At 31.8% G+C, this 26,283-nt stretch overlaps 9 protein-coding genes and 1 long non-coding RNA gene across 18 annotated transcripts; 4 read left to right on the top strand and 6 right to left on the bottom strand.

Moving 5' to 3' along the window:
* Nucleotides 1-528: 528 nt before the first annotated feature.
* Nucleotides 529-4,316, bottom strand: LOC123259190 (plasmanylethanolamine desaturase). 4 transcript variants are annotated; one of them, XM_044719524.1, is made up of 6 exons: nucleotides 4,002-4,316; nucleotides 3,763-3,919; nucleotides 2,290-3,024; nucleotides 1,791-2,002; nucleotides 1,480-1,698; nucleotides 529-1,376 (listed from the first exon to the last, which is right to left on the bottom strand). In XM_044719524.1, the coding sequence occupies exons 3-6, from the start codon at nucleotides 2,534-2,536 to the stop codon at nucleotides 1,116-1,118; spliced, it is 939 nt and encodes a 312-aa protein (XP_044575459.1). In that variant the 5' UTR covers nucleotides 2,537-3,024; nucleotides 3,763-3,919; nucleotides 4,002-4,316; the 3' UTR covers nucleotides 529-1,115. The 4 variants fall into 4 exon arrangements, with proteins under 4 accessions (XP_044575459.1, XP_044575483.1, XP_044575475.1 ...); XM_044719548.1 differs by lacking the exons at nucleotides 3,763-3,919; nucleotides 4,002-4,316 and adding an exon at nucleotides 3,433-3,524; XM_044719540.1 differs by lacking the exons at nucleotides 3,763-3,919; nucleotides 4,002-4,316 and adding an exon at nucleotides 3,348-3,371.
* Nucleotides 4,317-5,629: 1,313 nt separating this feature from the next.
* LOC123259225 lies at nucleotides 5,630-6,998 on the bottom strand. Its single transcript, XR_006508189.1, has 3 exons — nucleotides 6,872-6,998; nucleotides 6,252-6,652; nucleotides 5,630-6,167 (listed from the first exon to the last, which is right to left on the bottom strand). It is a non-coding gene; the product is annotated as an uncharacterized LOC123259225 (long non-coding RNA).
* Nucleotides 6,999-7,025: 27 nt separating this feature from the next.
* On the top strand, nucleotides 7,026-10,100 carry LOC123259158 (mitochondrial ribosome-associated GTPase 2). 5 transcript variants are annotated; one of them, XM_044719440.1, is made up of 7 exons: nucleotides 7,026-7,315; nucleotides 7,447-7,632; nucleotides 7,719-8,509; nucleotides 8,600-8,836; nucleotides 8,911-9,030; nucleotides 9,121-9,459; nucleotides 9,531-10,100. In XM_044719440.1, the coding sequence occupies exons 2-7, from the start codon at nucleotides 7,455-7,457 to the stop codon at nucleotides 10,062-10,064; spliced, it is 2,199 nt and encodes a 732-aa protein (XP_044575375.1). In that variant the 5' UTR covers nucleotides 7,026-7,315; nucleotides 7,447-7,454; the 3' UTR covers nucleotides 10,065-10,100. The 5 variants fall into 5 exon arrangements, with proteins under 5 accessions (XP_044575375.1, XP_044575414.1, XP_044575395.1 ...); XM_044719460.1 differs by lacking the exons at nucleotides 7,026-7,315; nucleotides 7,447-7,632 and having other exon boundaries at nucleotides 7,783-8,006; nucleotides 8,068-8,509; XM_044719450.1 differs by lacking the exons at nucleotides 7,026-7,315; nucleotides 7,447-7,632 and having other exon boundaries at nucleotides 7,783-8,006; nucleotides 8,057-8,509.
* A 70-nt stretch (nucleotides 10,101-10,170) lies between these two features.
* Nucleotides 10,171-13,732, bottom strand: LOC123259086 (alanine--tRNA ligase, cytoplasmic). Its single transcript, XM_044719355.1, has 3 exons — nucleotides 13,530-13,732; nucleotides 13,287-13,439; nucleotides 10,171-13,003 (listed from the first exon to the last, which is right to left on the bottom strand). Exons 2-3 carry the CDS (start codon nucleotides 13,428-13,430, stop codon nucleotides 10,232-10,234), a joined length of 2,916 nt encoding a protein of 971 aa, XP_044575290.1. The 5' UTR covers nucleotides 13,431-13,439; nucleotides 13,530-13,732; the 3' UTR covers nucleotides 10,171-10,231.
* Nucleotides 13,733-13,880: 148 nt separating this feature from the next.
* LOC123259148 (probable 28S ribosomal protein S25, mitochondrial) lies at nucleotides 13,881-14,849 on the top strand. The gene is made up of 3 exons (XM_044719428.1): nucleotides 13,881-14,201; nucleotides 14,274-14,380; nucleotides 14,455-14,849. Exons 1-3 carry the CDS (start codon nucleotides 14,065-14,067, stop codon nucleotides 14,742-14,744), a joined length of 534 nt encoding a protein of 177 aa, XP_044575363.1. The 5' UTR covers nucleotides 13,881-14,064; the 3' UTR covers nucleotides 14,745-14,849.
* On the bottom strand, nucleotides 14,808-16,691 carry LOC123259136 (probable RNA-binding protein 18). 2 transcript variants are annotated; one of them, XM_044719415.1, is made up of 5 exons: nucleotides 16,642-16,691; nucleotides 16,528-16,558; nucleotides 16,345-16,442; nucleotides 15,883-16,096; nucleotides 14,808-15,390 (listed from the first exon to the last, which is right to left on the bottom strand). In XM_044719415.1, exons 2-5 carry the CDS (start codon nucleotides 16,531-16,533, stop codon nucleotides 15,103-15,105), a joined length of 606 nt encoding a protein of 201 aa, XP_044575350.1. In that variant the 5' UTR covers nucleotides 16,534-16,558; nucleotides 16,642-16,691; the 3' UTR covers nucleotides 14,808-15,102. The 2 variants fall into 2 exon arrangements, with proteins under 2 accessions (XP_044575350.1, XP_044575342.1); XM_044719407.1 differs by having other exon boundaries at nucleotides 16,528-16,674.
* An 86-nt stretch (nucleotides 16,692-16,777) lies between these two features.
* Nucleotides 16,778-18,493, top strand: LOC123259117. The gene is made up of 5 exons (XM_044719385.1): nucleotides 16,778-17,016; nucleotides 17,128-17,440; nucleotides 17,572-17,730; nucleotides 17,798-18,149; nucleotides 18,240-18,493. The coding sequence occupies exons 2-5, from the start codon at nucleotides 17,162-17,164 to the stop codon at nucleotides 18,383-18,385; spliced, it is 936 nt and encodes a 311-aa protein (XP_044575320.1). The 5' UTR covers nucleotides 16,778-17,016; nucleotides 17,128-17,161; the 3' UTR covers nucleotides 18,386-18,493.
* A 708-nt stretch (nucleotides 18,494-19,201) lies between these two features.
* LOC123259126 lies at nucleotides 19,202-20,910 on the top strand. The gene is made up of 5 exons (XM_044719398.1): nucleotides 19,202-19,770; nucleotides 19,973-20,193; nucleotides 20,272-20,344; nucleotides 20,438-20,524; nucleotides 20,604-20,910. Exons 1-5 carry the CDS (start codon nucleotides 19,529-19,531, stop codon nucleotides 20,794-20,796), a joined length of 816 nt encoding a protein of 271 aa, XP_044575333.1. The 5' UTR covers nucleotides 19,202-19,528; the 3' UTR covers nucleotides 20,797-20,910.
* LOC123259106 lies at nucleotides 20,234-22,615 on the bottom strand. The gene is made up of 6 exons (XM_044719376.1): nucleotides 22,341-22,615; nucleotides 21,862-22,074; nucleotides 21,588-21,769; nucleotides 21,125-21,486; nucleotides 20,901-21,041; nucleotides 20,234-20,813 (listed from the first exon to the last, which is right to left on the bottom strand). Exons 1-5 carry the CDS (start codon nucleotides 22,590-22,592, stop codon nucleotides 20,938-20,940), a joined length of 1,113 nt encoding a protein of 370 aa, XP_044575311.1. The 5' UTR covers nucleotides 22,593-22,615; the 3' UTR covers nucleotides 20,234-20,813; nucleotides 20,901-20,937.
* Nucleotides 22,616-22,707: 92 nt separating this feature from the next.
* Nucleotides 22,708-25,316, bottom strand: LOC123259096 (meiosis-specific with OB domain-containing protein). The gene is made up of 6 exons (XM_044719366.1): nucleotides 25,089-25,316; nucleotides 24,179-24,579; nucleotides 23,751-24,090; nucleotides 23,519-23,681; nucleotides 23,237-23,444; nucleotides 22,708-23,167 (listed from the first exon to the last, which is right to left on the bottom strand). Exons 1-6 carry the CDS (start codon nucleotides 25,204-25,206, stop codon nucleotides 22,979-22,981), a joined length of 1,419 nt encoding a protein of 472 aa, XP_044575301.1. The 5' UTR covers nucleotides 25,207-25,316; the 3' UTR covers nucleotides 22,708-22,978.
* Between the last annotated feature and the right edge of the window lie 967 nt (nucleotides 25,317-26,283).

Genomic DNA, 26,283 nt, shown 5'->3' with positions numbered 1-26,283 from the left:
TTATCTGTATATTTTTTTAAAAGCAACTTGTAAATGGCCATCAATCATTTGTGTATATTTTATTACAAAAGCTGCATCAATAAATTTATTTATTTATTTAACATTAAGTGTCGCTCAATAGATTCATATTATTGGTCCCCTGAACCTAAATCTTGTACTTACTTATTTAGTGCACATCGTATTAAGCGTTTTTTATTTCTATTTTGTGGCATTTAAAAGAAGAAATATATAATATAATTAATACAATGTAGTGCGGAGCATTTGTGCAATTGATGGTACAATGAGTCCAATGATACTTGTTTAAATAATAGCAAGTAAGATGATTTGTTGAGGTTCAGGGAAGTACTTAACTATGAAAAATTATTTTTTTTTTCTTTTTCTTTTGTCAACAAATCACTTATTTCAGGCATATTGTGCGACATTTTTTTGGTGATAAAAAAAAAATATATAAGACTTTCAGTCCTTATAAACTTTATCAACTTAGTGTGCTCTGTTTTTAAGTCATTTTTAGTAATATTATTATTTTTGTTTCAATATAATAGTTATGTATAAATATTGCAGTACTGTATCACTCTAAAATTCTTTTCTAAGGCCGCGGCTAATTTGCTTTATTTTGTGAAATTGTATATATCTTTTATAATATTTAGAATTTTCAGCGTGATTATTCACATAAATAAAATTTGTTTTTCAAAATAAATACTCTACAGGTAAATCAGAAAATCATTTAGATTTTACATATATAATATAAATTACAAGTTGTAATTATTACCCTTTGATTTACTAAAAAAATATTATCAACGTGTTAATATTAAAAAGCACATTCGGCATTGCAATTACTTGAGATTGCAACTCTTTGTAAATGTGTATATTGCTTAGCTTTCCTTTACAATCAGAGTGCAATATTTTCCACATTTGGTAACTTAAAAAAAATATGTGCCTGAAGATAATTGTCCTCGGTGCAATAAAACACTTATAACTCCAAGTATGTTGAAGGGGACCGGCCCCGTCCGCGGCTTTGCGGATAACAATAGCGTAATTGTCTTTTTATAAACAATCATATTGTATATACACGCGATTATACACCACATTAATAATTGTAATAACATTGGTAACTTTCAAGATCGCTTTTGAGCCCATTTGAAATCATCAGCTCGGGGTTTGTAACCTGTTACGCCTTCAATAATTGTTTCAAGAATAGACCAAAATCTCAATTTTTCTAACGGCCAGTTTAGCCAGCCAGTTGTAATACAAAAATACGTCTCGTGTGGTGCAACATGGTGAACCCGATGATGTCTTCGCGGGAGAATTACTCGATGCTCTTGCAGCCATACCACCCACCCGGGTAATCCAAAATACGTGTGAGACCACTTGTGAATCTACAAACCAATGATTAATTGGTAACTTTATTCTATTTTTATATTCCAATAATATTATTATTATTATTATTATTATTATTATTATTAAAGAAGTGAATTTTACCTGATTAGTCATTGCTACAAATATCGCAAGCTGCCACCAATAGCAACTCCATAAAAATCTCCGCTGAATTTCCGGCTCGGGTAAAGTTAGAAAATCCCACGTGAGCTTACACAGTGCTGGAATAGTGACCATGAAATTATCGCCGTTTGTTTCGATGAAGTCATGTCTCGTTATACTTGTTGGATCTATATGATGCTCGCGAAATGGCCTCAAAAAATTCTATGCAATAATAATAAAATAAAAAACAAAATAAACATCTATTAATGAAGCTTAAAAGCTTACAGTAGTATCGATTGATTGATATGGCTTACTTTTCCAAGGATAGGCAACTCGACCGATCCCCACGTGTCTGCTGCCCAATGAACTAATCCAGAGATAAAGTCTGCTGTTACAATTCCACATAACGCGGCTATTACTATTGAACTTAAATTCTCTAGTCTTAAACGTATTACAATAAAAAATGAATTTACTGCCATCAGCGTTATACAAATGCCTACGCAGATACATTCCTGCGTTCGTTTTCCTGTATATAAATTAATAAATAAATAAATGAATAATTAAAAAGATTTCTGTTAATTTAATGTAAAGATAAATTTATAATGCATGATATGATATTAAATTTATAAATAGACGGTTAGATATGTGTAATTTAAGTTTATTACGAATCATGCACGGTTTATATAACTATTGCTAATTCAAACTAGTTGTTTAATTAATATTACAAGTCATGATAGAAAAAAAAAATTATTTTTATGTAAAATATTAATTCAATTAAAAAATCATTTTTTATAATAAAAAAACAGTTCTCACCTGTACTATATAAATTAGCTAATTCCCGAGCACCTTTGTGATTAGGCCCCCATCTCGGAACAGTTCTATCATCAGGTAAAGTTTTTGTCGTTGTAATAACAGAATTAGCATTAGGGTCATCTTCAAGCATTGAATTTTCATAAATTTGCTGCTCTGTTTTAACGGGTGCTAAAAAATTGTTAGCCATAGTACAGGCAGTTGAGGCTGCTTTCTCTAAATGTTGGACACCCGTATTCATTGTCGTCATTTTCGTTGTTATATTGTACAAGTATGTGGCTATAAACTGATAACTACGGCGATGAAATCATAACTGCTGTCTTCGATTCATTGACATTAAGTCCAAGTAAAAATTACCGCGTCTTATCATACTATGTCATTAATATTAGAACTCCAAGGACTGATAACAAGATGTTATCTCACTATTATTAGGCAAATAATAATAATAGTAATAATAAATTTGTATATTTGTTACATTTCTCGTAATAAGGACACTAGAGGTTTTGTTGAGCCGATGAAGAGGCACACTGACCGAGCGATCGTGCCGGTAATTCATCAGGTAAATGAAGCGACGACCCCACAACGTGTCTATTATTTAAATGAAGGTCGTTGTCACGAACATTACAAGTGTAACAGTTTGTTTGCGGCAACTCATCAACGCAATTATATCCAGCATCATCTAATATTTTTTTACTTAGAAACAATTGTCATCCTTGTCATTGTCATATGTTCAATTGTCTAAAACAAATAAACCAACAAACAAACAAATTAATTATTACTCTTATCTTAATGATACTTAGATAGTGATAAATTCTGTATTTAATTAATTAAAACTTTTTAAATAAAATTAAGTATTAAATATTAAATTAAATAATAAATTCAAACATGAAATTTGGATGTTAAGTGTGAGTTAAAACAAACCAGATAAAAAACTGAAATGAATGGTGTCACTCGGTTTCTGTCGTTACCACGACAAAAGTCCGGGAAATAATGTATGATACATGTTAAAAAATTTATCAACACACTGACTCTCACTCACCAATAATATAATAACTACTCACTAGAGTGTTGATGATTCAAATGAGTAATGCGTGTAGATCTTTGAATGTATGAGTGATTAAAGCTATCAACACGTCTCATACACACCGTAAACCAAATACAATTGTACTCTGCTTATGTACTTGCAGTTGACGATGTTTTGTGCGCATTCGCAGCCAATTAACTGTTCAAAGGAACGAAAAAAAAAATAAGAGATTCAAGAAAAAATCACGTCCATGCAATGAATGAATTTGATGTCCCAGTAAATTAAAGCACTGCTCTACAATCTTGAAACTTCAAATTAAACACCATTGGCATTCTGTTCTATAAATAATAATGATAAATTCAATTGATCACACACCAGAGCACACTACAATTAAGATTGAAGGAGATTACAGAGAAAATTGGATGAAAAAAAAAATAAATACTATAACTGACCTTGTGTTGTCTTGTACCCCTTAGGTAACGTAACTATCTTTATCTCATGTGTAACAAAACTTTAAATATATTTCAGACTGATGCATTATCTAGGTACTTTTGTATGACATTACTAAATGTCGTCAAAAATAATAATAAATCACTCTCTTCAGTTCACCTGATTAAAATTTTATATAAAATTATTTATTTTTATATTAAAAATATCGGAGCACATCTGCGTGTATATATGTATATATTACGTATGTTATTATGTATACTACTCCCACTTATTTATGTTTGATCTTTTTTCTCTCACTGGGCTGTGCGAGTAGTCTAGTGATTTTGATGACACATAACGGCCCGGCGCCTCACTCAGTCGACGTCCAGTCCACGAGTTTTTAAGGGTAAATGTGAGATCGACGCCGTCTGCCGACGACGCCCTGCGTCGCGTCGCCCGCAGCGCCGTCTCAAGGCGCAATACTCGGTTCATATTTGATTGTATAATTTCTCCGCTCCTTGTTTTTTCATGTCCTGCAATTAAATTATTTAATTTAAAACGTCACGAATCCATTGTCCGGACAAAGAGTTACTTTTACTCATACTTATTAAATAAACTAAGCCTTAAAATAATTTATGATTACAGCTATTAAAGTTTAAGTCGTCAAAGGTTTCCTGTTCCGAAAGCAATAGCGGTTTTAAGCTGTTAATGTGAATCAACTTAAATTAGACACTTGTGGAGCCTCTTTATCATATCCTCAAGAGCATTGAACTCATATTAGCCGAGCTCGGTTTCATCTGGTTACCTCTGGTGAAATCTCTGTCAACAATCAGAATAATAAAAGTTTAGTTTAAATTTATACTAATCAACACTTACCCATTCCTAAGCTTTATTTACAGTAAGGTCATCATTCAGAACTTTGTATTTGATAGCAACTAAACATTAAAAACAGGAAGCTATAAGTTTATTATTGATTCTACACGCGATTTTCACTTTATAAACTTTTAACAATCAATAAGATTTAAATAACGTATGATTATCGTCTGAGTGAACACATATGATTCAAATATTTACTTGATGTAACATTAATTCCATAATTCTTAGCTTTTATTACGATATCACTGTCCTTGTAAATTTCTCAATGTCAATATTAAAGCCGCGGACTTCAGACATTTCATCGTCTAATTAATTTTAAATTACAAAATCTTCTATCACTTTAACTCAATGACTTATTTTTCTTCAATTTTCTTCAATACTTATTAAGTCAAAGCATCAGGGGATTAAAATCAATTTCTCATAATAATCTATTAGACCTTGGCCTTAACGGTAAACACATTAGTGATAAATTATTTTGGTACGTGGTCATCATCATTATAGCATCCTCTCTTGGGCTTTTATTACTGTGGTATCTTTGACGCTTTCAATTTAGAGCATGATTGATTCTCCATATTCTATCATTTCAACATGAAACTCCAGTATCGTTACTTTTCCTCGTATATAGAGTCTCAGATATATATATATACATACAATACAGGTCGATCGAGCAAGAAAACCACCGGCAAATATTTCATGAGTGTACCATACATACTAATAGAGACACGCTGATGTGTTTACGATGCTCCCGTAAATTAAATCGGTCCCTTGACGTTTTCTTGAGCTCTTGTGGATTGTGTGTGTTTATATATACACAAACCATTCAATTTATTATTTTATAGCTCTCACAACAAAAGACTGGATTTCATGTACCTGCATTATAAAAACATACACACATAAATAAAAGTAAATGTAAATTAAGTTACGTAAAAAAAAGTAATAGTGGAAGTAAACCAATTATTTATAAACTTGTATATACAAATGAAAAACGCGTACCTATTATGTATACCTAACATGATATAAGTGGATCGATTGTCACGCTAGAATGAAAGATATCGATCGTCATTCTCACAAGTCGCTGTAATTTTACTTCAAATTCAACTTCATTTGTTATTCACTCAGCTAACCAATTATTAAATAATGCGTTACTTTTGTGTTTTGTGGTATATTTACTCCAGACATATTTACCCACCATTTTTTTGTAGTTTTGTTGTAATTAGATTTCATTTTTTTGTAAACATAAAACCCATCTGAGGTAAAAATCAAATAAAAATCACTTGTGAGTCAAAATATAGCTCAGTGTATATATAAGTAAAATATTCTAAAAGTAGTTTCATTCATTTTTACTCTCTGCATAATTTTGAATACATATGTGGTTTTATCTTACGTTACTCATGTATATAATAATTACGCACGCAGGTATCCGTCATATCGCCACTATATGTATGTATGTATGTATCATGTATACATGCCTGGCATTGCTTCAATATGACCGTAATCGAGTTGGAAAAAAATTAAAGCATCCGTTGACTCCAACTTTAATTACGCAAATTCTCTGCAAAAAAAAAAAGTAAAGAGATAAATACGTATGAAACTACAATTAACTTATAATTAGCACGATAGACAATTAAATTATCACCAAAGTCAAATTGAGATGTTCGGCTTGATTTAATATATTATGACGATAGGTAATTAATTGGTATATGAATACGTCTAGAAGATAAAATTATTTAGCATTTGGATTGCGAATGATGTCGTCAAGAACCTTGTACGGTCTGCGGTAGTTCTAAGGAAGATGAATTTAACACGAAGGTCACTCGTCGATGTATTTGCGTCAAGATGTTAGATGTTGATCTAATGCTTGACACTTTTATTTATCGAACCATGTATGAGAGATGAATGTTTTGTAGACAATGCCAACCACGATCGATGTCATATAATTTATGATGGTCTAGACAATTAATAATTGTGTGCAGGTTCAAATTTTTTAATCGAACGGGCGTCATTGCTCATTAAACTTATCGCATGTTCTCGAAGGAACTGTAAAGTTTAATTTTAATATTATATTATTCGATATTTTAGGTAGGAATATACAATGTAATGTTGAGTCTTTCCCCCACGTATATTACTGAAATTGATAAATAATATAGCTAGAATATAAAATGCAGTCGGAATTGAGTTTTACACAAAGGTCAGCTCATTGATTTGATTAATTTTTAATCGAGACGTAGAAGAATGAATGAAAAAACTCACACCCACCTGTTTTCATATTTACTTTTTTGTTATTATCAATCATAGTCAAATAATAAATAGTTTTTCATATCCAATCCTACGGCAAACGTCTTATTTAAATGTCAGTGATTGTTGTTGACATTTTTTAAATCCTAGCAATGGAGACGGAAAGGAAAATAAATTATTAGTTGAAAATTTAATATTAAATAAACATTCTTTTAATACGGGACATATTTTCCCTGGTTAATCAGTGCAATAATAAATAATAAATGAGAGAAAACGCGGGAAAATTTAGGAAATGTCAAGTGTCTGAACTCACGGAAAAAATAGTGGTTTAGTTTCGTAAATGATGGCGCCACATTACGGAAAACATGTCCATGCTTTCAATTCTTCAAAATTGTCAATAATAATGAAAGAAGTTTTTTAATATTTTTTTTTTACATTTTTTATATTCACTAAATAAAATCGGAGGTTTGTAAAAATAATTTGGATTTGTTATTTATTAATTTTAATTTTATATAATAAGGTCTTTTAGCAAATTAAATTAAAAATTTAATTCTGTATCAAAGTTGGAGTTTGTTTTTAATTATCAAAAATTTTAGGAATAAAAATGAAATTATCAATCTTTAATGAAAATGACAAGGTATTACTTTTGGGAGAAGGTAATTTTTCATTTTCAGTTGAATTGTTTCAACATAACCTAAAAATATCACTAACCGCAACATGCTATGAAAGCGAGCCCATAAGTGAATCTGCTGAAAAAAATATTGAATATTTAAAAAATAATGGTTCGTACTGGGAATTTAAGTACATGATTTAAGAGATATTACTGGTTGTCCTGATAGCGAAACCGTGGTTTTTTTTTTTATTTCAGGAGTTAGTATTTTATTAGGAGTTGATGCAACGAAACTTGAAGACCACCCTGGGCTTAAAATTCAAAAATTCACAAAAATAATATTCAATTTTCCTCACGTTCTAAGCAAGATGCGATTAGACTTGAATCGGAGTTTGCTGCAGAATTTTTTCCAGTCAGCTGGAAATATATTAGAGCCAGGCGGGTTGATTTTAGTGACCCTATGCAATGGTCAGGGTGGAACTTGTTACGACAAACCCCAGAGATTGTGGAGCGATTCATGGAAAATCAAAGAAATGGCAGCCCATGGTAATTTTATTTTGACAGCTGTCGAACCGTTTGCAGCGAGTAATTTCCAGAATTATTCTAGTACTGGATTTCGAGGGCAAGACAAGTGGTTTTTCATGGATTCGGCTCTTACCCATGTATTTCGACAAGCAGATCCTTTTTTTTTCGAACAATTGAAACCTGATCAGTCAATTGATGCCATTAATTCAAATTCATACGCGCGGTGGAGTGATTTAAATCCTGATCGTAAAGAAATTTTCGGTCCTCCTGACTTTACTTTCGATTTAACATTTATAGTGACTGAAAACATTGACGAATCTCTTTTTTATATTGTTTTATATAATAACTTTGGGCGTATTATTAAAAATGTCGAATTTATTCGCCACTATAAATTTCCCGACACAGAAAAAATATCATTAACTTACAGAATAACTTATCAGTCAGATGAAATACCGTTGTATCGTAAAAGAGTAATTGAGATTCATGAAAATATTATAACTAAATTTCTAGAAGATAGCCTCGATGTAAAATTCTCTAGATAATAAATATAATTTAAACAATAAAAACTAACTGTGTGTGTCAATTTTTTTTAAAACAAACGCTATTTGTTTCAGATGCAGTCCTTTCGTCGTATTGGTATTTCAACAATAAGAAACACGATCCGCAAACATCCTCTTTGCAGTACTGTTATACCTAAACATGAGATTGTACACAGAAATATTTTATACCGCGGAGTTCATTGTTCCGCGTGTTTATTTACTAACACTGAAGAACCCGTAGCTACGGCTTTGAGGAGCAGAAAAAGAAAATCTCAATCGGATAACCATCTAAAGTTTACTGACATCAAAGCAGTAATTTATTTTACATAAATAACGATAAATAAATTTAAACAATAACATTAATAAATAATTTATTATGATGCTAGCTCAAAGTCATTGGAGGTTCCGGCGGAGATGGACATATATCTTTTCTTCAGCTGTTTATGAACGAAAATGCTGGGCCTGACGGTGGAGACGGTGGTCATGGTGGTCATGTAATTTTCGAAGTACGTTCAACTATTTACTGTAATTATTTGTAGTTAAGACTGTTTTTTTTTTTTTTTTTGTATTAATAATTTAAAAAAGAATTTTATTAGGCTACGAAGGATGTGAAGGATTTGACGCATGTTCCAAGTCAAGTTCGCGCTGAGAATGGTGAAAAAGGCTACCCAAAAAATTGTGCGGGAAAAAATGCTCGTCATAATGTAATTAAAGTTCCCGTTGGTACTATTGTGCGTGATCCAGATGGAAATATTTTAGCGGACTTGGATGAAGATGGAATGATGTTCATAGCAGCTCGTGGCGGAGCTGGAGGTCATGGTAATGCTTTTTTCTGTTCCGACGTCCACCAAGCGCCAAAGATTGCTGAAGTTGGTGCTACAGGAGAAGATAAACAGTATTTGCTTGAGCTCAGAAGCATGGCTAATGTTGGATTGGTGAGAATTTTTTTTTTACAAAATGGTAAATTGAATTTTAAGTGGATTGTAAAAAATATTCAATGTTGTAGATTGGTCTTCCGAACGCGGGCAAAAGTACATTATTGCGTGCAATTTCAAGAGCGAGGCCCAAAGTAGCGCCTTATCCTTTTACAACTTTACGACCTCATCTAGGAATGGTTCTTTATGATGATTATGAACAAATAGCTGTTGCAGATTTACCTGGTCTCATTGAAGACTCTCATAAAAATCGAGGATTAGGTATTATGTTTCTAAAGCATGCAGAACGATGTGCCGCTTTGATATTTATACTTGATTTAACTGCTGAAGAACCCTGGGAGCAGTTTAATATTCTTCGAAATGAGATAAATCAATTCAGCGCAACATTGTGTGATAGACCTATTCTAATTATTGCTAACAAAATAGATGTGCCAGGAACAGAAGAAAAATTAAAGAAGCTTAAAGGAAAATTAAACTTACCAATTATTCCTATTTCAGCAAAAGTAGGTACTAATGTCGGGACACTTTTAAAAGAAATTCGCATACTATATGATAAAGAAGTTGAGGAAAAAAATACCAAAATGTTAATTGAAAAAGAAGAATGATTTGTATTTTTATTATAAATATATAATATAAAAATTAACAAATCTATTAAGTTTTTTTTTTTTTTTTTTCAAAAACACGTGAAAAATTTTTTAAACTTGATTATAAATAATATTTTGCAAATTAATTATTTTTCAGTGGATGCAAAAATTTAAAAACTCCTAATAAATTAATTACCAAGCTTTGAAGAAGCGTATTCCCTTGCAATTTTCATGGCTTCTTTGAGACATGAATAATTGGGGCCAGAAGCTTGCGCAGCTTCAGCTTTACCGCCACCTTTTCCTCCTATCAACGGCACAATTGCCTGAATCCACTCATTGGCAGTCAAGCCTTTTTGAACCGCTTCCTTAGGTACTGACGCAAGGGCAAAGATCTTCTTGGTGTCTTCATCAATTGAGAAAAATAAAGCACTTGTATTAGGCGACAGAGTTCTGACTTTTTTTAGAGCAGCATCGAGAGCTTTAGTATTATTGTAAGCCTGAAATTCTTCAACTAATACAGGTGTGCCTGCTTTATCTTCAATGATCAGCGTTGCCTTTTCCAGTACACTGGTCGCAACCGCAGCTTTAGCTTGACGTTCCCGATCATCTAGAGTTTTCTTCATTCCATTGAGCTTCAGTCTCAGAGTATCTTTTTTCCAAGCAGCTATCGTAGCCTGTGAGACATCATTCAACAGCTCTAGAATATTCTTCGTGTGTTCTTTAGTAAATTTAAACTCCTTATCACTGGCCATATTTTCTTCGATAGCGTTGACCTGGTTCTGCAATATTTCAACCTTTTTAAGAGCTTTTGCAGCTTCTGGACCAGTTAAAGCAACGATTCTGCGGATTCCCTTGGCGATTGCTTCTTCAGAAGCAATAACAAAGTCTCCAATGTGTCCGGTGTAATGTAGATGTGTACCTCCACAGAATTCAACGCTGGTAGTCATGGCTGCAGGCCCAAGAGGATTTTTCTCCAGCTCTTCAATCGGTACACCCATACTAACTATTCTCACAGGATCTGGATAAGTCTCCTCAAACATTGCTCGTAATCCTTGAATAGTCTTAGCTAATCCCAGTTTACTTTCTCTAGCATAAATTTTTCTATTATCTTCTATTAAGCCCACAGTCGACTCTTCAACGCTCTTGATGTCTTTCGTCGCCATAGCACCTTTGTTTGTAAAATCGAACCTCAGACGGTCGGGAGCAACGAGCGATCCTTTCTGGTCAGCCTCAGTGCCGAGAACTTTTCTCAAGGCAAAGTTGAGTGCATGAGTTGCAGAGTGGTTACTCATTATAAGACGTCTTCGAGCAGTATCGATATTTAACTGCAATTTATCACCCTTCTTCAGGACTCCAGTACCCACCGTACCGATGTGAAGAACGTAACCACCACGTACTTGAACATTTGTCACACGAATCTCAGTATTATCATCTTGATTATTCGATTCTTTTATTAAAAACCCTTCGTCGTAAATCTGACCTCCCTGTTCAGCGTAAAAGCAAGTTTTGTCCAGTAAAATTCCTACCTCTTCTCCTGGTAATGCTTCTTCAACAAATTTCCTAGCGCGCCTCATTGCTATCACAGTACCTGCACACGATTCAAACGTATACTCGGAGTTTTTATCGTCCGTCGAACTATAATTGTATTTAAAAGAGTCATCCGTAGGAGGAATGTTCATTTTCTGCAATTCTGTAATTGCATGAACGTCAAGGTTTATTTGGTCATCAACACCCCCAGCTTTACTCTGGGATGCAAGCTGAGCTGCTTTTTTAGCTTCTTCATAACCGACCATGTCAACTTCCATGCCTTTTTCCTCCGTCATCAATTGCGTAAGGTCAACAGGGAATCCATAAGTATCGTAAAGACGCCAGGCAACATCTCCTGGAACAACTTTAGCGTTGTCTAGTTTGGCAATTGTACGGTAAAGAAGATTACGTCCCCGAGATAGTGTTTTCAAAAATTGAGTTTCTTCTTCATTAATAATATCAATAATAGATTGGGGATCTTTCTTCAATTCTGGAAAAACATCACCGAGTAAATTTACGACTACCATGACTAGAGATCCGAAAAAACCAGGCTTTGCATTTAGTTTTTCAGTCGCATAACGAACAGCACGACGCAAAATTCTTCTCAATACATATCCTCTTCCGGTGTTGTCTGGCATTCCTCCATCAGCTAAGGCGACGGTAATAGTACGTGCATGATCAGCCAACACACGATACGCCATGTCTATTCCGTCTTGATCTTCTTCGGCAACTTTCCCCGTATAAGGTCGCGCTCCTGTGCCACTTTGAATTGCTTGGAACAGCGGCATGAACAAGTCAGTGTCGTAATTAGCACGCTTGTTTTGAATAACAGAAATCAAACGCTCTAAACCCAGACCACAATCGATATGTTTCTTCGGCAAATTACGGAGACTCCCATCAGACTCGCGATTGAACTGAATAAACACAAGATTCCAGATTTCTAAAACATCTGGGTCATCCATGTTGACCAAGTGAGCGGCTTCTCGACCACCAATGCGATCATAGTGCAATTCGCTGCATGGACCACACGGCCCAGTCTCTCCCATTTCCCAAAAATTATCTTTCATACTTCCTGGCAAGATGTGGGACTCTGGAACTCCTACTGACAGCCACAGCTGTCTGCACTCCTCATCTGGAGCGAGGTTTGCTTTTTCATCTCCACCGAAGTAGGTAACGTACAACCTATCTGCTGGCAGCTTCATCATCTGCGTCAAAAACTCCCAAGCCCAAGTACATATTTCTTTCTTGAAGTAGTCTCCGAAAGACCAGTTGCCCATCATCTCGAAAAACGTGTGGTGATAAACATCTTTGCCTACGTCGTCTAGATCGTTATGCTTTCCTCCAGCTCTGATACATTTTTGAGAGTTTACTACTCGCACCCATTTTGCCATGTCGCTGTTTGGATCCACGGTACCCAAGAAAATGGGCTTGAACTGCAATTAAAAATAAAAATATAATTTTTCCTCAAAAATAATAATTTATAGTCACATGTTAAGTTAGAAATATATGACACTAAAATTAGCAGAGACAATTTTTTAATTTTTCTTGAAAAATAAATTAAGTATAAAAAATTATTTTTAAAAAATTTCATTCATAATTTTTTAGAGCTTTTAAAGATGGAATTTTTTGAATAAATTTTTCTTACTATAATTTATCTGTTAAAAAAATTCTAAAAATTATCAGATGTCTCCAAGTTTAGTATCATAAAAAATATACCTGGTTCATTCCAGCATTGGCAAACAGTAAAGTTGGATCATCATGAGGAATCGTAGAGCTTGAATGAACGTACTCGTGATTTTTTCCCTTAAAAAAATCGATGTAAGCCTGGCGAATTTCTTTAGCGGTCATTGATTCACTCATCTTGATAACCTGACGCACAAGAAGTGTTATTTATTTCTATTCACAAACATATTGAATTTGAAAAAATATTTACGAGGTTAAAATTAAGTAAAATATTACCTGGATCAATAAGATGGTGCAACAATTAATTTAATTTTTTTTTCTAGTTATTAATTAATGTTTAAGAATTTTTTCGTAACAGCTGGTTCACAGAAAGTGCAGCAGAGAAAGGTGGCTGAGATTTTATTTATTCAGTGCATACAAAAATCAGCCCGGTTACACACACATGTATGTTCTAAGTTTCGCTCCGTGCACAAAAATACTAATACTAGTTCATTAACAGCGTGTAGGTGTATGAAGTACGTATTCATGCATACTGACAGCGCCACCAAAAAGGCGAGTGGAGTTTTTGGATGCTAAAGGAACACTAAAGTATACACAATACATACTTACTCTTGAAGTAGTATATGTGTGCACGAAGCAAATAAATGTGGAGCACTGACATTAGTCTCTTATATGCTGTTATATATTAAATGTTAGTGAGGTTCAATCGAGTCCGTCGGTAAAATCGGACATAACCCTAAAGTTGACAGAAAATTTAGCATTGGAGCGAGTGTTTAGTTATTAAAAAATTGGATAAATAAATAATTTAAAAATGCCGTTCATGATAGGAGCAGCTCCTATAAGGAGAACAATGAAATATTTAAATGCTGGAAAATTGGCTTTAAAAAATGGCATTCAAGTATTTTCAATTAATTACAATACACACGGTGAACATCATCAAGGAGCAAAGTAAAATTTTATTTACCATTTGTTTTTTCTAATAAAATATTATAATGGTAACGATAAAATTATTTATTACAGAGATTTTATCTTTTGGTATGTTCCACAAGTTCAATACAGAAATCCTGATGTACAAATAATTTCAATTAAAAATTTGACTCCCTCACCATTTATCACATGTTACTATGGTATGTATCTATGAAAAATAATCTGCCAAGTATTTTTGATTTAATATGATTAATTTTTATTTAAACTATTGTAGCAAATGGCAAAAAGATGTTGATTGATATTGAAAGCAGAACGAAAGAAGAAATCATGGAACATTTAATAAAAGTCGTTGGCAAAACACAAGATGTGCTGGAAAAAGAGGCAGCTGCAGCTGAGAAAAAAATAAATCCAGCAAACTTCGGTAATGGTTGCCCTAGACATTGTATATGTGAGGTACCTGGGCAATTACCCTGTCCTAGTGTTGTACCATTACCTTTCCACATGAGAGGAAAGTATAAATACAATCCAGATTTATTCGCCGAAGTTATGGAAAAAATGAAATAAGTTATTATTAGTTGATAAGCTTTATATTTTAATTGTAATTATAATAATAATTATTAAAATTAGTTTTTTTTTTGAAATGCGTATTTAATTAATAAATTACTTGTACAATAATATCATAGAGCTTCAGTTCGTAGTTTTTTGTTTTAGTTATTGATATATAGTTTTCGTTGAGTTTTAATCACATACAAAGCAACGAAAATAATTTTTTGACAATATATATGTGTATAATTAAATCTCAAAAACACTTATAAACGAAGACACAGTAGGACGACTTACAATTGTCATGGATAAAAATTGTTTAAAAAGCCACTATTGATTAAATATATTTGATTAATAAAAATATAGTCGGGAGCTATTTTTATCTTCTCGGCTTCGATCTGGAGTATGGACGATTCTGGTGATGTCGATGGAGATAGTGTTTGCTTGATGATGATGGTTTTGGCGTTTCAGGCTTTTGGTACTGCCGAATTATTGGATTACCAACTAAAGGTTTGTTCAATTCGAATTCTTCTTCACATTCTTTCATTAATTTTAATTTGGCTTCAATTGCTTGTATCGCTATTTCGCGACTTATTTTTTTTTCTTCTTTTTTGGCACCTGATAGAGCTGGAATGTCAATCAGTGGTTTTGCCTTGTCGTTTTCCACCTACAAATATTAACAATTTTTTTTAATGATAAAAATACAGGATTATATCTGTTGATTAAGTAATAATTCAAATATTAACAACTATTTAATTGAAAATGTCACGAAACAAACTTATAGAATCAACAAATTATTTAAAACTGCTCCAAAAAATTGACTATCACCGAAAATTATTTAGTATTGTAAAAAGATACAAAAGCTTTCAAATGATATCAAATTTAACTATAAAAATTGCTTTTAAAATAAAAATATGCTTTACATAAAATTTTGCTTTTTCTCTTAATTATATAGATTATATAATTAATAATTAACAAATCAATTATTAATTGCTACACTTATCATTTGATGAATGTATTTTTGTTTTTTTTTCAGTATTCAATAAAGTCTCAAAAATTAAAGTCAACATTAAATAATGAAAAATTTAATTATTTGAAAATTTACTTACAATGATAAAAATGTTTATGAATAAATAAATTAATATTTAACTCAAATTACCTCAGAAACGGTGTGAGCCCAATGGACGATGACATTCTTAGATCCTAATTTAGCATTATGTAGAATTTTTTTTGCTTTTTCAGCATCTTCAACAGTCACATACGTTACAAAAGCATAACCTCTTGGCTGACCAGCTTGTGGTCCAGATCGATGGAAGAGCAGATCAAACTTTTCGATTTTCCCATATTTTTGAACGATTTTCAATAGTTGGTACCAGTTGGAAAAAATAATTCAGATTTATTTTTATTATTCTCAAAAGCTAGTGATATTGAAGATAACAGACATAAATTTCAATTGCGAAGAAAATTATAATTAAAAAAAAAATATAATTTTCCAATACGCATAGCAATTATTCAAATTTTTTACGTTTTAATTTTTAATCAAAAAGAAATATTTATGTCTGCTTTCAATATCACACATGACAATAAAATTTACTTTTAATTAAATAATTACAATACTTACTCATTAATTCTAAGATCTAAATTTCCTACCCACAATCTTCTTTCCTCCAAAGGGCTTGATTTAATAGGATTGAGAGGCAAGGGTAGTTTCGGAGTATCCTAAAATGTCAACCATTTATTTATTATTCTAAATGTCAAAGTCAATATAACCTTATTATAAAAAGAAAAATTTTTCAATACTTACAGTCATTGCTGCTTCCTTAAATAATTAGCCTGACGTTAATAAAAAAATATTCATAGTTCTGTCATTTAATAATTGTCATTTTAATAATTATTAAATAAATAAAAATATTCATACATATATATAAATTAAAGTGCTTATCCCTGAACTTTCTTACGCTCTGTGAATGTGAACACAAAGCCAGAAACAGCAAAGCAGCATAATATTTTTTATTTTTAGCAGTTATGCATACACCAGCGCCACTGAGCATTAACTTCACCATTTCAAATTTTGTTTTTACATATTCAGGCTACAAGTATGTGACACGAATACATAAATAAAATTTGTCGTTTTGTTTTAAATGATAATGCCTATAAATTCTTTAAAAATAAATAATAATAACAAAATAAAATAAACAAACAAAAAAATGAAACGTGAAGTGGGCAACGATTGACATGTGCGCTGTAATTTTTATTTTTTTCTTCTCAACTAAAACGAAAGAAGATTGTCAAGGTATGTCTTATCTAAAATCTGAATAATAATATCAAAGAACAATATCTATTATTTGAATGAATAAATTATATATCATCTTTATCTTAGTCATAACGGAACAAAATTTTTCAGTGTATAAAATACTGCTTTGAAGGCCTCACTTAGGATGGGAGACGAGGTGACTGACGATAAAAATTCAAAGCATGAAGACGAGCCAGCTTGTTCGTTGTACGTGTCGAGAGCAATCAACAGTCATCCTCAGGGCTTGCCGGATGAATTGTCAAAAGTTTATTTGGAGGAAGCCATACGAGAGTCTGAGCCATCGGGTAGTTGGAATGTTTCACAAACGTCTTGTGGATTAATAGCGACATTTTCACTGGAAGCAGACGCGGAAAAAGTCGTTCAGCGGGGCCATTTATCCCGAAGATTTCAGGGGTCTATCCAGGTAAATGCTTCGTAATCGGCCTGTTATGAGGTGACAATGAAAGGTGACCTCGTTTCATCAAGTAGAACGAGAATAAGCAACAGTATTATTATAGTTAGTATAGAAACCTAATCATCTTGAACGAACGACAGGTGGCCCGGTTTTCCGCTCGTGATTCAAAGCATCTGAAATCAGTCTACCTGCGTGACGTTCCTTGGGCTATTCCTCTGGAAGATTTAAAGACAGCGCTTATAAAGCAAGGAATTACTATCTCAGCTATCGAGAGATACCGGCAGTACGTCCGGGTTGAGGTCATGAACGCTTTTATGACATTCAGATGATTGATGATACAGAAGAATAACTGTTATGTTATTTCAGGTCCTGGATGCTTGTCAATATGAACTTTTGCTGAGTCAGGGGCTTGATTTCTTTGGCGCAGCTAGATTTAGTGCATTACCGGAGCGCGTTAATTGGTGGAGATCGACTGCCAATGGAGTAAATGGACCTTATCAACTAGGAGTTATTCCTGGTAACTCGGCAGAAGGATCAAATAGCCAGCAATCTGATGGAGTGCTTCAGTGCTACCGATGCCAGGGGTTTTGGCACGTGGCTGCCAATTGCAGACACTTGCCTCGGTGCGTACGCTGCGGAGAACCTCATAGCGTTGAATTTTGTTCTCGTCCTCGGAACAATCCTGTCTGCTGCCATTGCTCCGGTCCTCATCATGCTGGTATATTTTTTTTATTTGATTATGTAATTCATTATGATTATGATTTTTTTGTAATGGATATAATATTTATTTTTGTTTATTCGTAACTAGGATATAAACAGTGTCCAGTGAGACTGCAACTTTTGAATGCCACGCCGATAAGCATAACTTTAAGTACAAGTCGTGCTCATGATTGCCCTCTCAAATCTAACGTTTCTCAAAGCCAACAGGATATGACAGCAAACCATCAACAATGAAAAACTATTAGAATTTTAAACAAAAAATATCTAAACTAAAATCTAAATTGCAGATATTAAAATGAAATAAATCATTTCACGGTGAAGAGATTCAATTTTAAAGCAATAAATTTATTTTAATGATGTACTAAATTTTTTAAATATTTTTTAGTAAAATAATAATAAAGTGTACGAATTTTTTGTACAACTAAATTTTTTTTGTGATAAATTTGTTTTCAAAGTTGATTTCTCCAGAATAAACCTTTGGCTTCGTGGCGTTTGACCACTTACAGTTCAGGAAGATTTCCATACTAATTATTTGTATTCTATGTGTTAAAACTCATCATTAGCAAACTGGAATTTATTATAATAAATTAACGCATAGTTAATGATTAATTGTAATTAATGAAGATTTATATTGTTGAAATATTTACTTGATTTTTGATCGACTTCTGATGGTTGAAGGTAATCGTCATCACAAACTAAATGCATCTTTTGATTTGGATCGACTACATCTTCATTTTAATCAGCAATGATGTTTTTAATTACTGGTTTGTTAAATGATACTCTTTAACCAACTTTCATGAGATTGTTGACAGAGAAATTTATCTCCTATTTGATAAAAATTAGCCTGTTTGTTTGGTTGTTTTTGCTAAGCAAAGAGAAAATCCGCAACAAGAAATCTCACGTGCTACTTTTTTTCTACCCATTCAGGCTGATTGTCCCACTTTAATTCGTAGCCCCCACCCGATGAATGAGAAAACGTGGAATTTAAAGTCTATCGAATCAAGTCGCCCGGTTAGTGTAGTATAAAACATAGTACCGGTAAACGTTTTATTTTTAAGTATAAAAAAAGACTTGAGGGAAAATTGATAAGTGCAAGTGTATAAATTATTTATGTAAAAGCTAAATCGATCTAGGCATTCTATAGCCGCGGTATATGTAGCAACCTCTGTAAGTAAGGTGACTGACTGACTGACATTTTCGTAAGTATCCAGTGTTAAACTTTGACTCTTACTCCCAAGATTGGAGGAGGAAGACTTGTACTGGTTTGAATTTATATTGGAAACTGATAAAATAAAATGATGAAAGAGTAGGAGGAGAATCGCGAAAGCGGGAGCGGTAATACATGGACTTCCGCGACGCGAAACAGTCAACAGAGACATGAGCTCGGGAGTAAAAGTGTTGTTGGTGTTGTTGGAGCTTTTAGTGACCTGGGATATCAGTTTATCACAGCCACTTTTAGCAAGAAGTACTTACAAAGGACTAAGAGGAGTTTTTTTACCTAGTGTTAAATTACGATCGCCCGATTTTAAGCGGGCTGTTTATTACCATGATCAGACAGTAGCAGTCGTTGATATTAATGAAAATAATGAAATGCTCAATTGTGATATTATTGAAGTTTAGTAAGTCATCTTAATTTAATAATTAATAAAAAAAAAAAAACTATTCACCTGACAGAGTATAGTAATACTTTTTATATTTTTAAACTAGTAATAATACTTTACAAAAAATTATCCAGTACATTTTAACGATTAAATAATTAAATTAAATTATTAAATAAGCTTATCGTCACTTAAAATATTGACGAAAATTTTTTTGTTCCAGCGAACCAAATGAAGCTGGAGAGGTACTCGGAAATCTTTCGATCTCATCGCATCCAACAGAGATAGCATTTTCACAAATGACCAGTTTAATGTATCGATGTGAAATGTTAGACAGAATCCAAAGATCTCAAGATAAAATTAAGAGTACACCCAAAGGAGCATTCGAAAGAGCCAACATGTTTGGCACTCATGCACTTAATTTATTTTCTGGTATACTGCCAGGTAAAATCAATACTCGATAATTATATACCGTTTAAATTGATCTTTAGCTATGACAATAAAACACTTTATTGTCTCTAGGTACTAAATGGTGTGGAACTGGAGACATTGCCGAAAATTATCATGATCTCGGATCAGATACTGAAATCGATCAGTAAGTAGTACATTGACATGAAACTTTTTTTTCTTTAATTAAATAAAATTAAATGGAATATCAATAACGCTAATTATCAATTTTTTATCACAGATGTTGTCGGACTCATGATTTGTGTCCTGTGAAAATTCGCGCACAACGAAGTCGCTATAATCTTACTAATTACTCATTGTATAGCAAGTAAGTTGCCGAGTAATTAATAAAATTTTTCGAGTAAATAAATATTATTGTATTTTTATAAATAAATTTTTTTTCGCAGATCTCACTGTGATTGTGACAATGCATTCTATCAGTGTCTAAAAAATTTAGACAGTCCAACGGCTAGTATTATGGGTAAACTTTATTTCAATGTCGTTAAAGTTGGTTGCATCGAAGATTTGGCTGAAAATATAAACGCCTTATCAACCATGTCACCCAGAAGAAGGTTTTCAGCAACGCGGTTATCATTTTAATATTTATAAGTAGTTATCTATGCAAAAAAAAAAAAATATTTATCAGTGTCTTTCCACAATATTTATTATGCATTGTTAATTTAATTGTTTTTTTAAATATATACCTGGTCACAAGTTTTACGATTAACTATCTTTTAGATTTTAGATAGTGACTGACTGGATGGCTAGTTTTAAATTATCTAGGCGAGGCAGTAAATCTTTAACCGCTTGACTCACTTGTTCTTGAGGATGGTTGTAAAGATTTCCTGTGGCAATGATAATATGTTATAAGATATGTTAATTAATTCATATTAATTAATTAACGAATTGAATTATTATTTTAACTTACCTAATAACCATAAAGTTTCTTTTCTCACATGAACGTGTGGATAAAGCAACAATCTATTAAATAATTTCTCGACATCAGTAATTGAGTACTTGGGATTGTAAAAAATGACATTAGCAGCAAAACCAGTAGACTCGGGGATTAAATTTGCCAGCAATCTCATAGCCGCTGTTATTAATTTAGTATCAGAAGGCTCTTCATTAATCTTAACCATCAATAAGTCAAATACTGAGGATAAAATGGTACAAAGAGTCTCGCGACATTCTAATTTGGAAGATAAAAGTGCCAAAACCCAGATACCAGACGAATTATCATAACAACCTCGCTCAATTATTCCTTTAGACATTTCGACAGCCTCCAAGTCGCTAAAAAAAGTAATTTAAAAATAAATGAATGAATGAATTTGAATAATTTATAATTTATAATACATAATTATAGTATATAGAATCAAAGTCCTGAAATTTACTTGATTAATTCAAATCCTTCGTTGAGACACTGGGTAACTGCATAAATAATTGACGGTAAGATGATTATGTCACAATCACGCAATAGTGAAAGTAAACGACAAAGACAGCCTTGTGCATACAGTGCTTTAAATGCATTTTTACTGCCTCCACACAGATTACCAACGGTCCAGGCACTTATTTCCTAAAATTAGCATTCAGATGTTGTTCAAGCTTTTAATTACGACTTTATGTGATTAAAATTTCTAGTAAATAATATAAAACTAAAGATATTACCAAGAGAGGATTGCTTAAAGTATCTAATTGCTCAACTAAATAAGGACCCGCATATTTACACAAAGTTGTGCACTGTGATTTATTTCCAAGAGCAATATTACAGCAACAATGTGCAGCGGCTAGTTCAATGCTGGGTTTTATGCTCGTTAGGTCGCGAATCAACGCTGCTATTGAACCACCGACTGATAAAAATCCTTTGATGTTTTCTTCATCCTGTTAATTTAATTAAAAAAATATAATACTAAAGTTAGCCGACATTTTTAATTTTTTTATTTTTTTTTAATAATTAAATTAGAACAAAAAAATATTTTTTAAAAATTGCACTTACAGTTTTTCAAGTTTTTTACAAATTAATTTTTTTTAATATTTATTTTTAATAAAAAAAAATTCTAAAAATTTTTAAATGTCGGCTGACTTAATTTTCATTAAAAAAATTTATATAGTCTTTATTATCAATGATAATATAAAATTATTTTTACCTGAATCAAGGAATTTTGCAACTTGATATAATCGTCAATCGACAAAGGTTTTTTTCTCAAATCTTTTGTTTTTTTAATAATTGTGTCTAAAGTCCAGGAGTCATCATTTTTTATTATTTCTCCCAAAGCTCGACGTTTATTTTGTTCTTCTGTTCGGTGATTTCTTCTCACCTCGATTGTGGCTTGGCGTAATTCATCACGAATAACCTCAACGAGGTTCATTTCTTGGCCATAATACTCCTGACTAGTCATTTTGTTAGAAAAAAAAAAAAAAAAAAAAAAAAAGAAAAGATACTTATTTTGACCTTTACTATGTATGTACGATTAACAATTATTTTTAATTTGATTAAAATAGATTATTATTACATAAATTATTAACAGTCACTTTATTTTGGAGTAGAATGTTTATACAAGTGTACTTATGTCAGCTGATCAGCTGATATTGTGTTAAGGTGCGTACGCACGTTTTTTTAAATGCAGATCTGCATTATTATAATACATAAATTCATTGATATGTAATAAACGATAAATAAAAAATTTATAACTAAATTATAACAAAAATAATATAATAAACAAAAAAAAAAAAAAAAAAAACAATAATTAAAGAAAAATTTATAAAGTATCGTTGAAAGTTGTCATTAGTCGTCATTATTATTGTCGTTAAAATTTTCTTGAGAACTTATGGAGTCACTAATGCGTTTAAGAGATAAAATATTGTAAAGCGACCTGGGAAACGTTGATGTTGGTCCAATGACTTGAAGCTTGATTTCAACTTGCTCTGTCATGAATTTCCACTTCAGATTAGTGCGTTCTTCAAAGCTCATTTTCTAAAAAATTATGTTGCTATAGTACTATTGCATAAATGATTAATCATAAATTAATTATTATAATTTTACTTTAAATTCTTCGGGAGTACAGTCAAATGTTTTTTCCGCGACGTCTCCACTCAAACGACAACCGACTAAGTAACCAGTTTCATCTTTCAAATTAACTTTTACGTAGAAATTAAGTATATTTTGGACTGGACGTCTACCATTTCCACAAGGACAGTTCAAATTCATACACGACTCGTCAGGTCCACTTACCAAACGTTTGCACAAAGCGCTAAAAATTAAAAAAAATACATGCCAATCAACATTTTTAAAAAACTTTAATATTATAAATAAATAAATACAAACCATCGTTCAATCAAAATAGGGATTTTTAAATCATCCAAATTCATTTCCATTATCTGTCCATACAAAACTGTTACAAATTGAACTCTTTCGCCATCTTGCATCATTTTTGAATTAAGTCTCTGAGTTATTTCATTTATCGTCATAATATTTTTAATTGTTTCAGCTGAAATTAAATTATATTTTACTTACTATGAATAAAATTAAACTATCAGCTTCATTTTACAATACTCACGTTTCGGAATAACAAAAGGATCATTTGGCATGTACTCCGATTCCGTGTTGATACTTTTTCTAGCAACCTCAGCTTGAGGTATGTTTGGGTTCTCCGTAATCATAGTTTTTCTAGTGATAATAATTGTATTTTTCTTCTTGAACCTGTCAAAGGCTACTTGAATGTCGACGATAAATAAAACAGTACGTTTTGGCTCCCAATCACCCGATCTTTGAACCCAATCATTTTCCCAAAATTTAAGAGCCACTGTAGTATTACCACATGATTCATCAGTCACTTCAAAGTCACGAGTTACCATTGAACGACCGTCTTTTGTAATAATATTTTTTGACTCTCCGATCTAGACACAAATTTTCATTTGAATACTAAATAAATCTACTAGTTAAATATTAATTAATCATAATAATATTATGAAATGATAAACTTACAAAAGTAACGACGACAATGATATCAAGATATTGATTGATCAATGCCTCCATGTTTTCCATTATGTATTGAAGACTTTTGACATTCGAGAGACTTTTTGTAGGGACACTGAGTAGGCCTTCATACTCTTCTCGATCAGCGCCGTCGTGATTTTGGATCAAGGATGCACTTTCATTGATAACAAGGCAACAAGAACTGGATACAGAAGGTAGAAATGCTTCATTCTTATCATTTGGCTTCCGCTCTTGGACCTTTGCATTGATTACGTCAATGACACTGCCAATACGATACGTTGCGCTGAGTTTGTTTACGAATTCCGTACTTCCCCAAATAGTAGCATTAATTGTACTTTGAATTGAATCACGTAACGTAATTGTCCAAACTGATCTCTGGCCAGAACGATCTAGAAATTTATTAAACTTATTATTATTAAGTCGCGATAAAGAACAAAATCAAAAATGGACGTCTATTGGTATGTAAATTGATACGTAAATTGATATGTAAAAAAAATCCTGATTAATCTACACAACATGAATGTAAGGGCTTTATATTTATACAGTGGGAATTTATCAGAACTTTTTATAAAAATAAAGTGAGCAGACATTTAATATTTTTTAGAATTTTTTAAAGTAATTAAAAAAAAATATTTTTTTTTCTAATTTAATTAATGAAAAAAAATAATAAAATTCCTGAGCGTCTGTTAATTTCATTTTCATACAATTTTTTATATATAAATAATTACTTCTATCAAAAATAGCCGACATCCAACAATTTTTGAATTATCAATATATACATAAAATGTGAACGGAGTAAGAATGACAAAAATGCGCCATGATTATTTTTTTTTGCGTTTTATTTTCAGTATGATAAATCGTAATGAATATCAAAAAAATTGAATTTAATGATACGTACTTTTATCTTCGAAATTGAATGATCGGGGATTTTTGCTGTTGATTATAACTCCAATTATCAAAGTATTCTGTGCACCCGGCGTAAGAGTGCTAATTGGTTGTCGATATACACCGGCCATTGTTGAATTTATGGTTTATTTACTCTTGATGAGCTCACTAGTGAAACAATGCCAAAGGATTAACGTACTTTGAGCTGCAGATCGCGACTAGGAGTCGGGATCCGGAATATAAATTTAAACCTAGCCAATGACAAAACGGAAAACTTCGCGAATAACCGGAAAAAAAAATTCAACTGCGCACGCGCGAAATTTTCAAATTCACCATTCATACTCAAGCGACACAAAACTTTTTGGCAATGTTTTATTGACAATTGTTAACCTTAAACTTATTCTTTAATATAATTCTTCAAAAAGTCCAAATTCTTTTTGTGACACTTGAATATAATTATGACATTAAAGTTAGCAGTCGCTTGACCATTTCTTAATTTTTTTTTTAATGAATAAATTTGCTCCGAAAAATTATTTCTAAAAAATTACATTTTTTATTATTTTAATTTTCTAATAGTCAATTTTTTTCTTTTTCTTTGACATAATTTACTTGTTAAAAAAATTCTTAAAATTATAAAATATCTGCTAAATTAATTTTCTTATATGATTAGTTGAATAATTTACCATTCATAATTGAAATTAATTGTTGAAATATTAAAATATAATAAAAGTAATTGTGACAAATTTTGATTTATAAATTCTTAAATTTTTATATATCTTAAATAATACCATTTTGAATTATAATTTCCATCTCAAAATTTATTTATCTAATTTGATTAAGCTGTCAATTACCAACAACTGTAAGTAATTTTTTCTATACTTTTTAAAAATAAAATTTCATTTAGGTTAAATAATTAAATAATTGCAAACGATTTAATCTTATTAATTTATTTATTTACATTTAATCAAGGCACTCTAACGTCGTGATAAAATTATGTATCACATATATTTAAGTAGCTTCTTCAATGAAATACCGAGTGATTCTCTTTCAATAATTTAAGAATCAACGATAACATAGTTGAATTTTACTTAAATAATTAATTAAGTAGGCAATTATCTAAATGATACTGAAATCAATAGACATTTAAAAATTTTTTGATTTTCTTTCATTAATTAAATTATAATTAAAAAACTATTTAAAAAAAATTG

This window comes from Cotesia glomerata, linkage group LG1 (assembly GCF_020080835.1).
Source record: "Cotesia glomerata isolate CgM1 linkage group LG1, MPM_Cglom_v2.3, whole genome shotgun sequence".
Classification (NCBI taxonomy): Eukaryota; Metazoa; Arthropoda; class Insecta; order Hymenoptera; family Braconidae; genus Cotesia; species Cotesia glomerata.
The sequence above is the reverse complement of the archived record's forward strand: the minus strand, read 5'-3'. Positions and strand labels throughout refer to the sequence as shown.

Coding starts and splice junctions, on each gene's coding strand:
- LOC123259190 (XM_044719524.1), bottom strand. CDS start 2,536: ATGACGACAATGAATACGGGTGTCCAACATTTAGAGAAAGCAGCCTCA. Junction 1,699..1,790: donor AGTTGCCTATCCTTGGAAAA/GTAAGCCATATC, acceptor ATTATTGCATAG/AATTTTTTGAGGCCATTTCG. Junction 1,377..1,479: donor TTGTAGCAATGACTAATCAG/GTAAAATTCACT, acceptor ATTGGTTTGTAG/ATTCACAAGTGGTCTCACAC.
- LOC123259158 (XM_044719440.1), top strand. CDS start 7,455: ATGAAATTATCAATCTTTAATGAAAATGACAAGGTATTACTTTTGGGA. Junction 8,510..8,599: donor TTCTAGAAGATAGCCTCGAT/GTAAAATTCTCT, acceptor TATTTGTTTCAG/ATGCAGTCCTTTCGTCGTAT. Junction 9,031..9,120: donor GTGGTCATGTAATTTTCGAA/GTACGTTCAACT, acceptor GAATTTTATTAG/GCTACGAAGGATGTGAAGGA.
- LOC123259086 (XM_044719355.1), bottom strand. CDS start 13,430: ATGAGTGAATCAATGACCGCTAAAGAAATTCGCCAGGCTTACATCGAT. Junction 13,004..13,286: donor CCAATGCTGGAATGAACCAG/GTATATTTTTTA, acceptor TTTTAATTGCAG/TTCAAGCCCATTTTCTTGGG.
- LOC123259148 (XM_044719428.1), top strand. CDS start 14,065: ATGCCGTTCATGATAGGAGCAGCTCCTATAAGGAGAACAATGAAATAT. Junction 14,202..14,273: donor GAACATCATCAAGGAGCAAA/GTAAAATTTTAT, acceptor TATTTATTACAG/AGATTTTATCTTTTGGTATG. Junction 14,381..14,454: donor ATTTATCACATGTTACTATG/GTATGTATCTAT, acceptor AAACTATTGTAG/CAAATGGCAAAAAGATGTTG.
- LOC123259136 (XM_044719415.1), bottom strand. Junction 16,097..16,344: donor TTAGATCTTAGAATTAATGA/GTAAGTATTGTA, acceptor TTTTTCCAACTG/GTACCAACTATTGAAAATCG. Junction 15,391..15,882: donor GGGCTCACACCGTTTCTGAG/GTAATTTGAGTT, acceptor TAATATTTGTAG/GTGGAAAACGACAAGGCAAA.
- LOC123259117 (XM_044719385.1), top strand. CDS start 17,162: ATGGGAGACGAGGTGACTGACGATAAAAATTCAAAGCATGAAGACGAG. Junction 17,441..17,571: donor GATTTCAGGGGTCTATCCAG/GTAAATGCTTCG, acceptor AACGAACGACAG/GTGGCCCGGTTTTCCGCTCG. Junction 17,731..17,797: donor GGCAGTACGTCCGGGTTGAG/GTCATGAACGCT, acceptor ATGTTATTTCAG/GTCCTGGATGCTTGTCAATA.
- LOC123259126 (XM_044719398.1), top strand. CDS start 19,529: ATGAGCTCGGGAGTAAAAGTGTTGTTGGTGTTGTTGGAGCTTTTAGTG. Junction 20,194..20,271: donor ATTTTCTGGTATACTGCCAG/GTAAAATCAATA, acceptor TATTGTCTCTAG/GTACTAAATGGTGTGGAACT. Junction 20,345..20,437: donor TCAGATACTGAAATCGATCA/GTAAGTAGTACA, acceptor TTTTTATCACAG/ATGTTGTCGGACTCATGATT.
- LOC123259106 (XM_044719376.1), bottom strand. CDS start 22,592: ATGACTAGTCAGGAGTATTATGGCCAAGAAATGAACCTCGTTGAGGTT. Junction 22,075..22,340: donor TGCAAAATTCCTTGATTCAG/GTAAAAATAATT, acceptor TTAAATTAACAG/GATGAAGAAAACATCAAAGG. Junction 21,770..21,861: donor CTTTAAGCAATCCTCTCTTG/GTAATATCTTTA, acceptor TGCTAATTTTAG/GAAATAAGTGCCTGGACCGT.
- LOC123259096 (XM_044719366.1), bottom strand. CDS start 25,206: ATGGCCGGTGTATATCGACAACCAATTAGCACTCTTACGCCGGGTGCA. Junction 24,091..24,178: donor TCATTGTCGTCGTTACTTTT/GTAAGTTTATCA, acceptor ATTTGTGTCTAG/ATCGGAGAGTCAAAAAATAT. Junction 23,445..23,518: donor CCTATTTTGATTGAACGATG/GTTTGTATTTAT, acceptor TTTAATTTTTAG/CGCTTTGTGCAAACGTTTGG.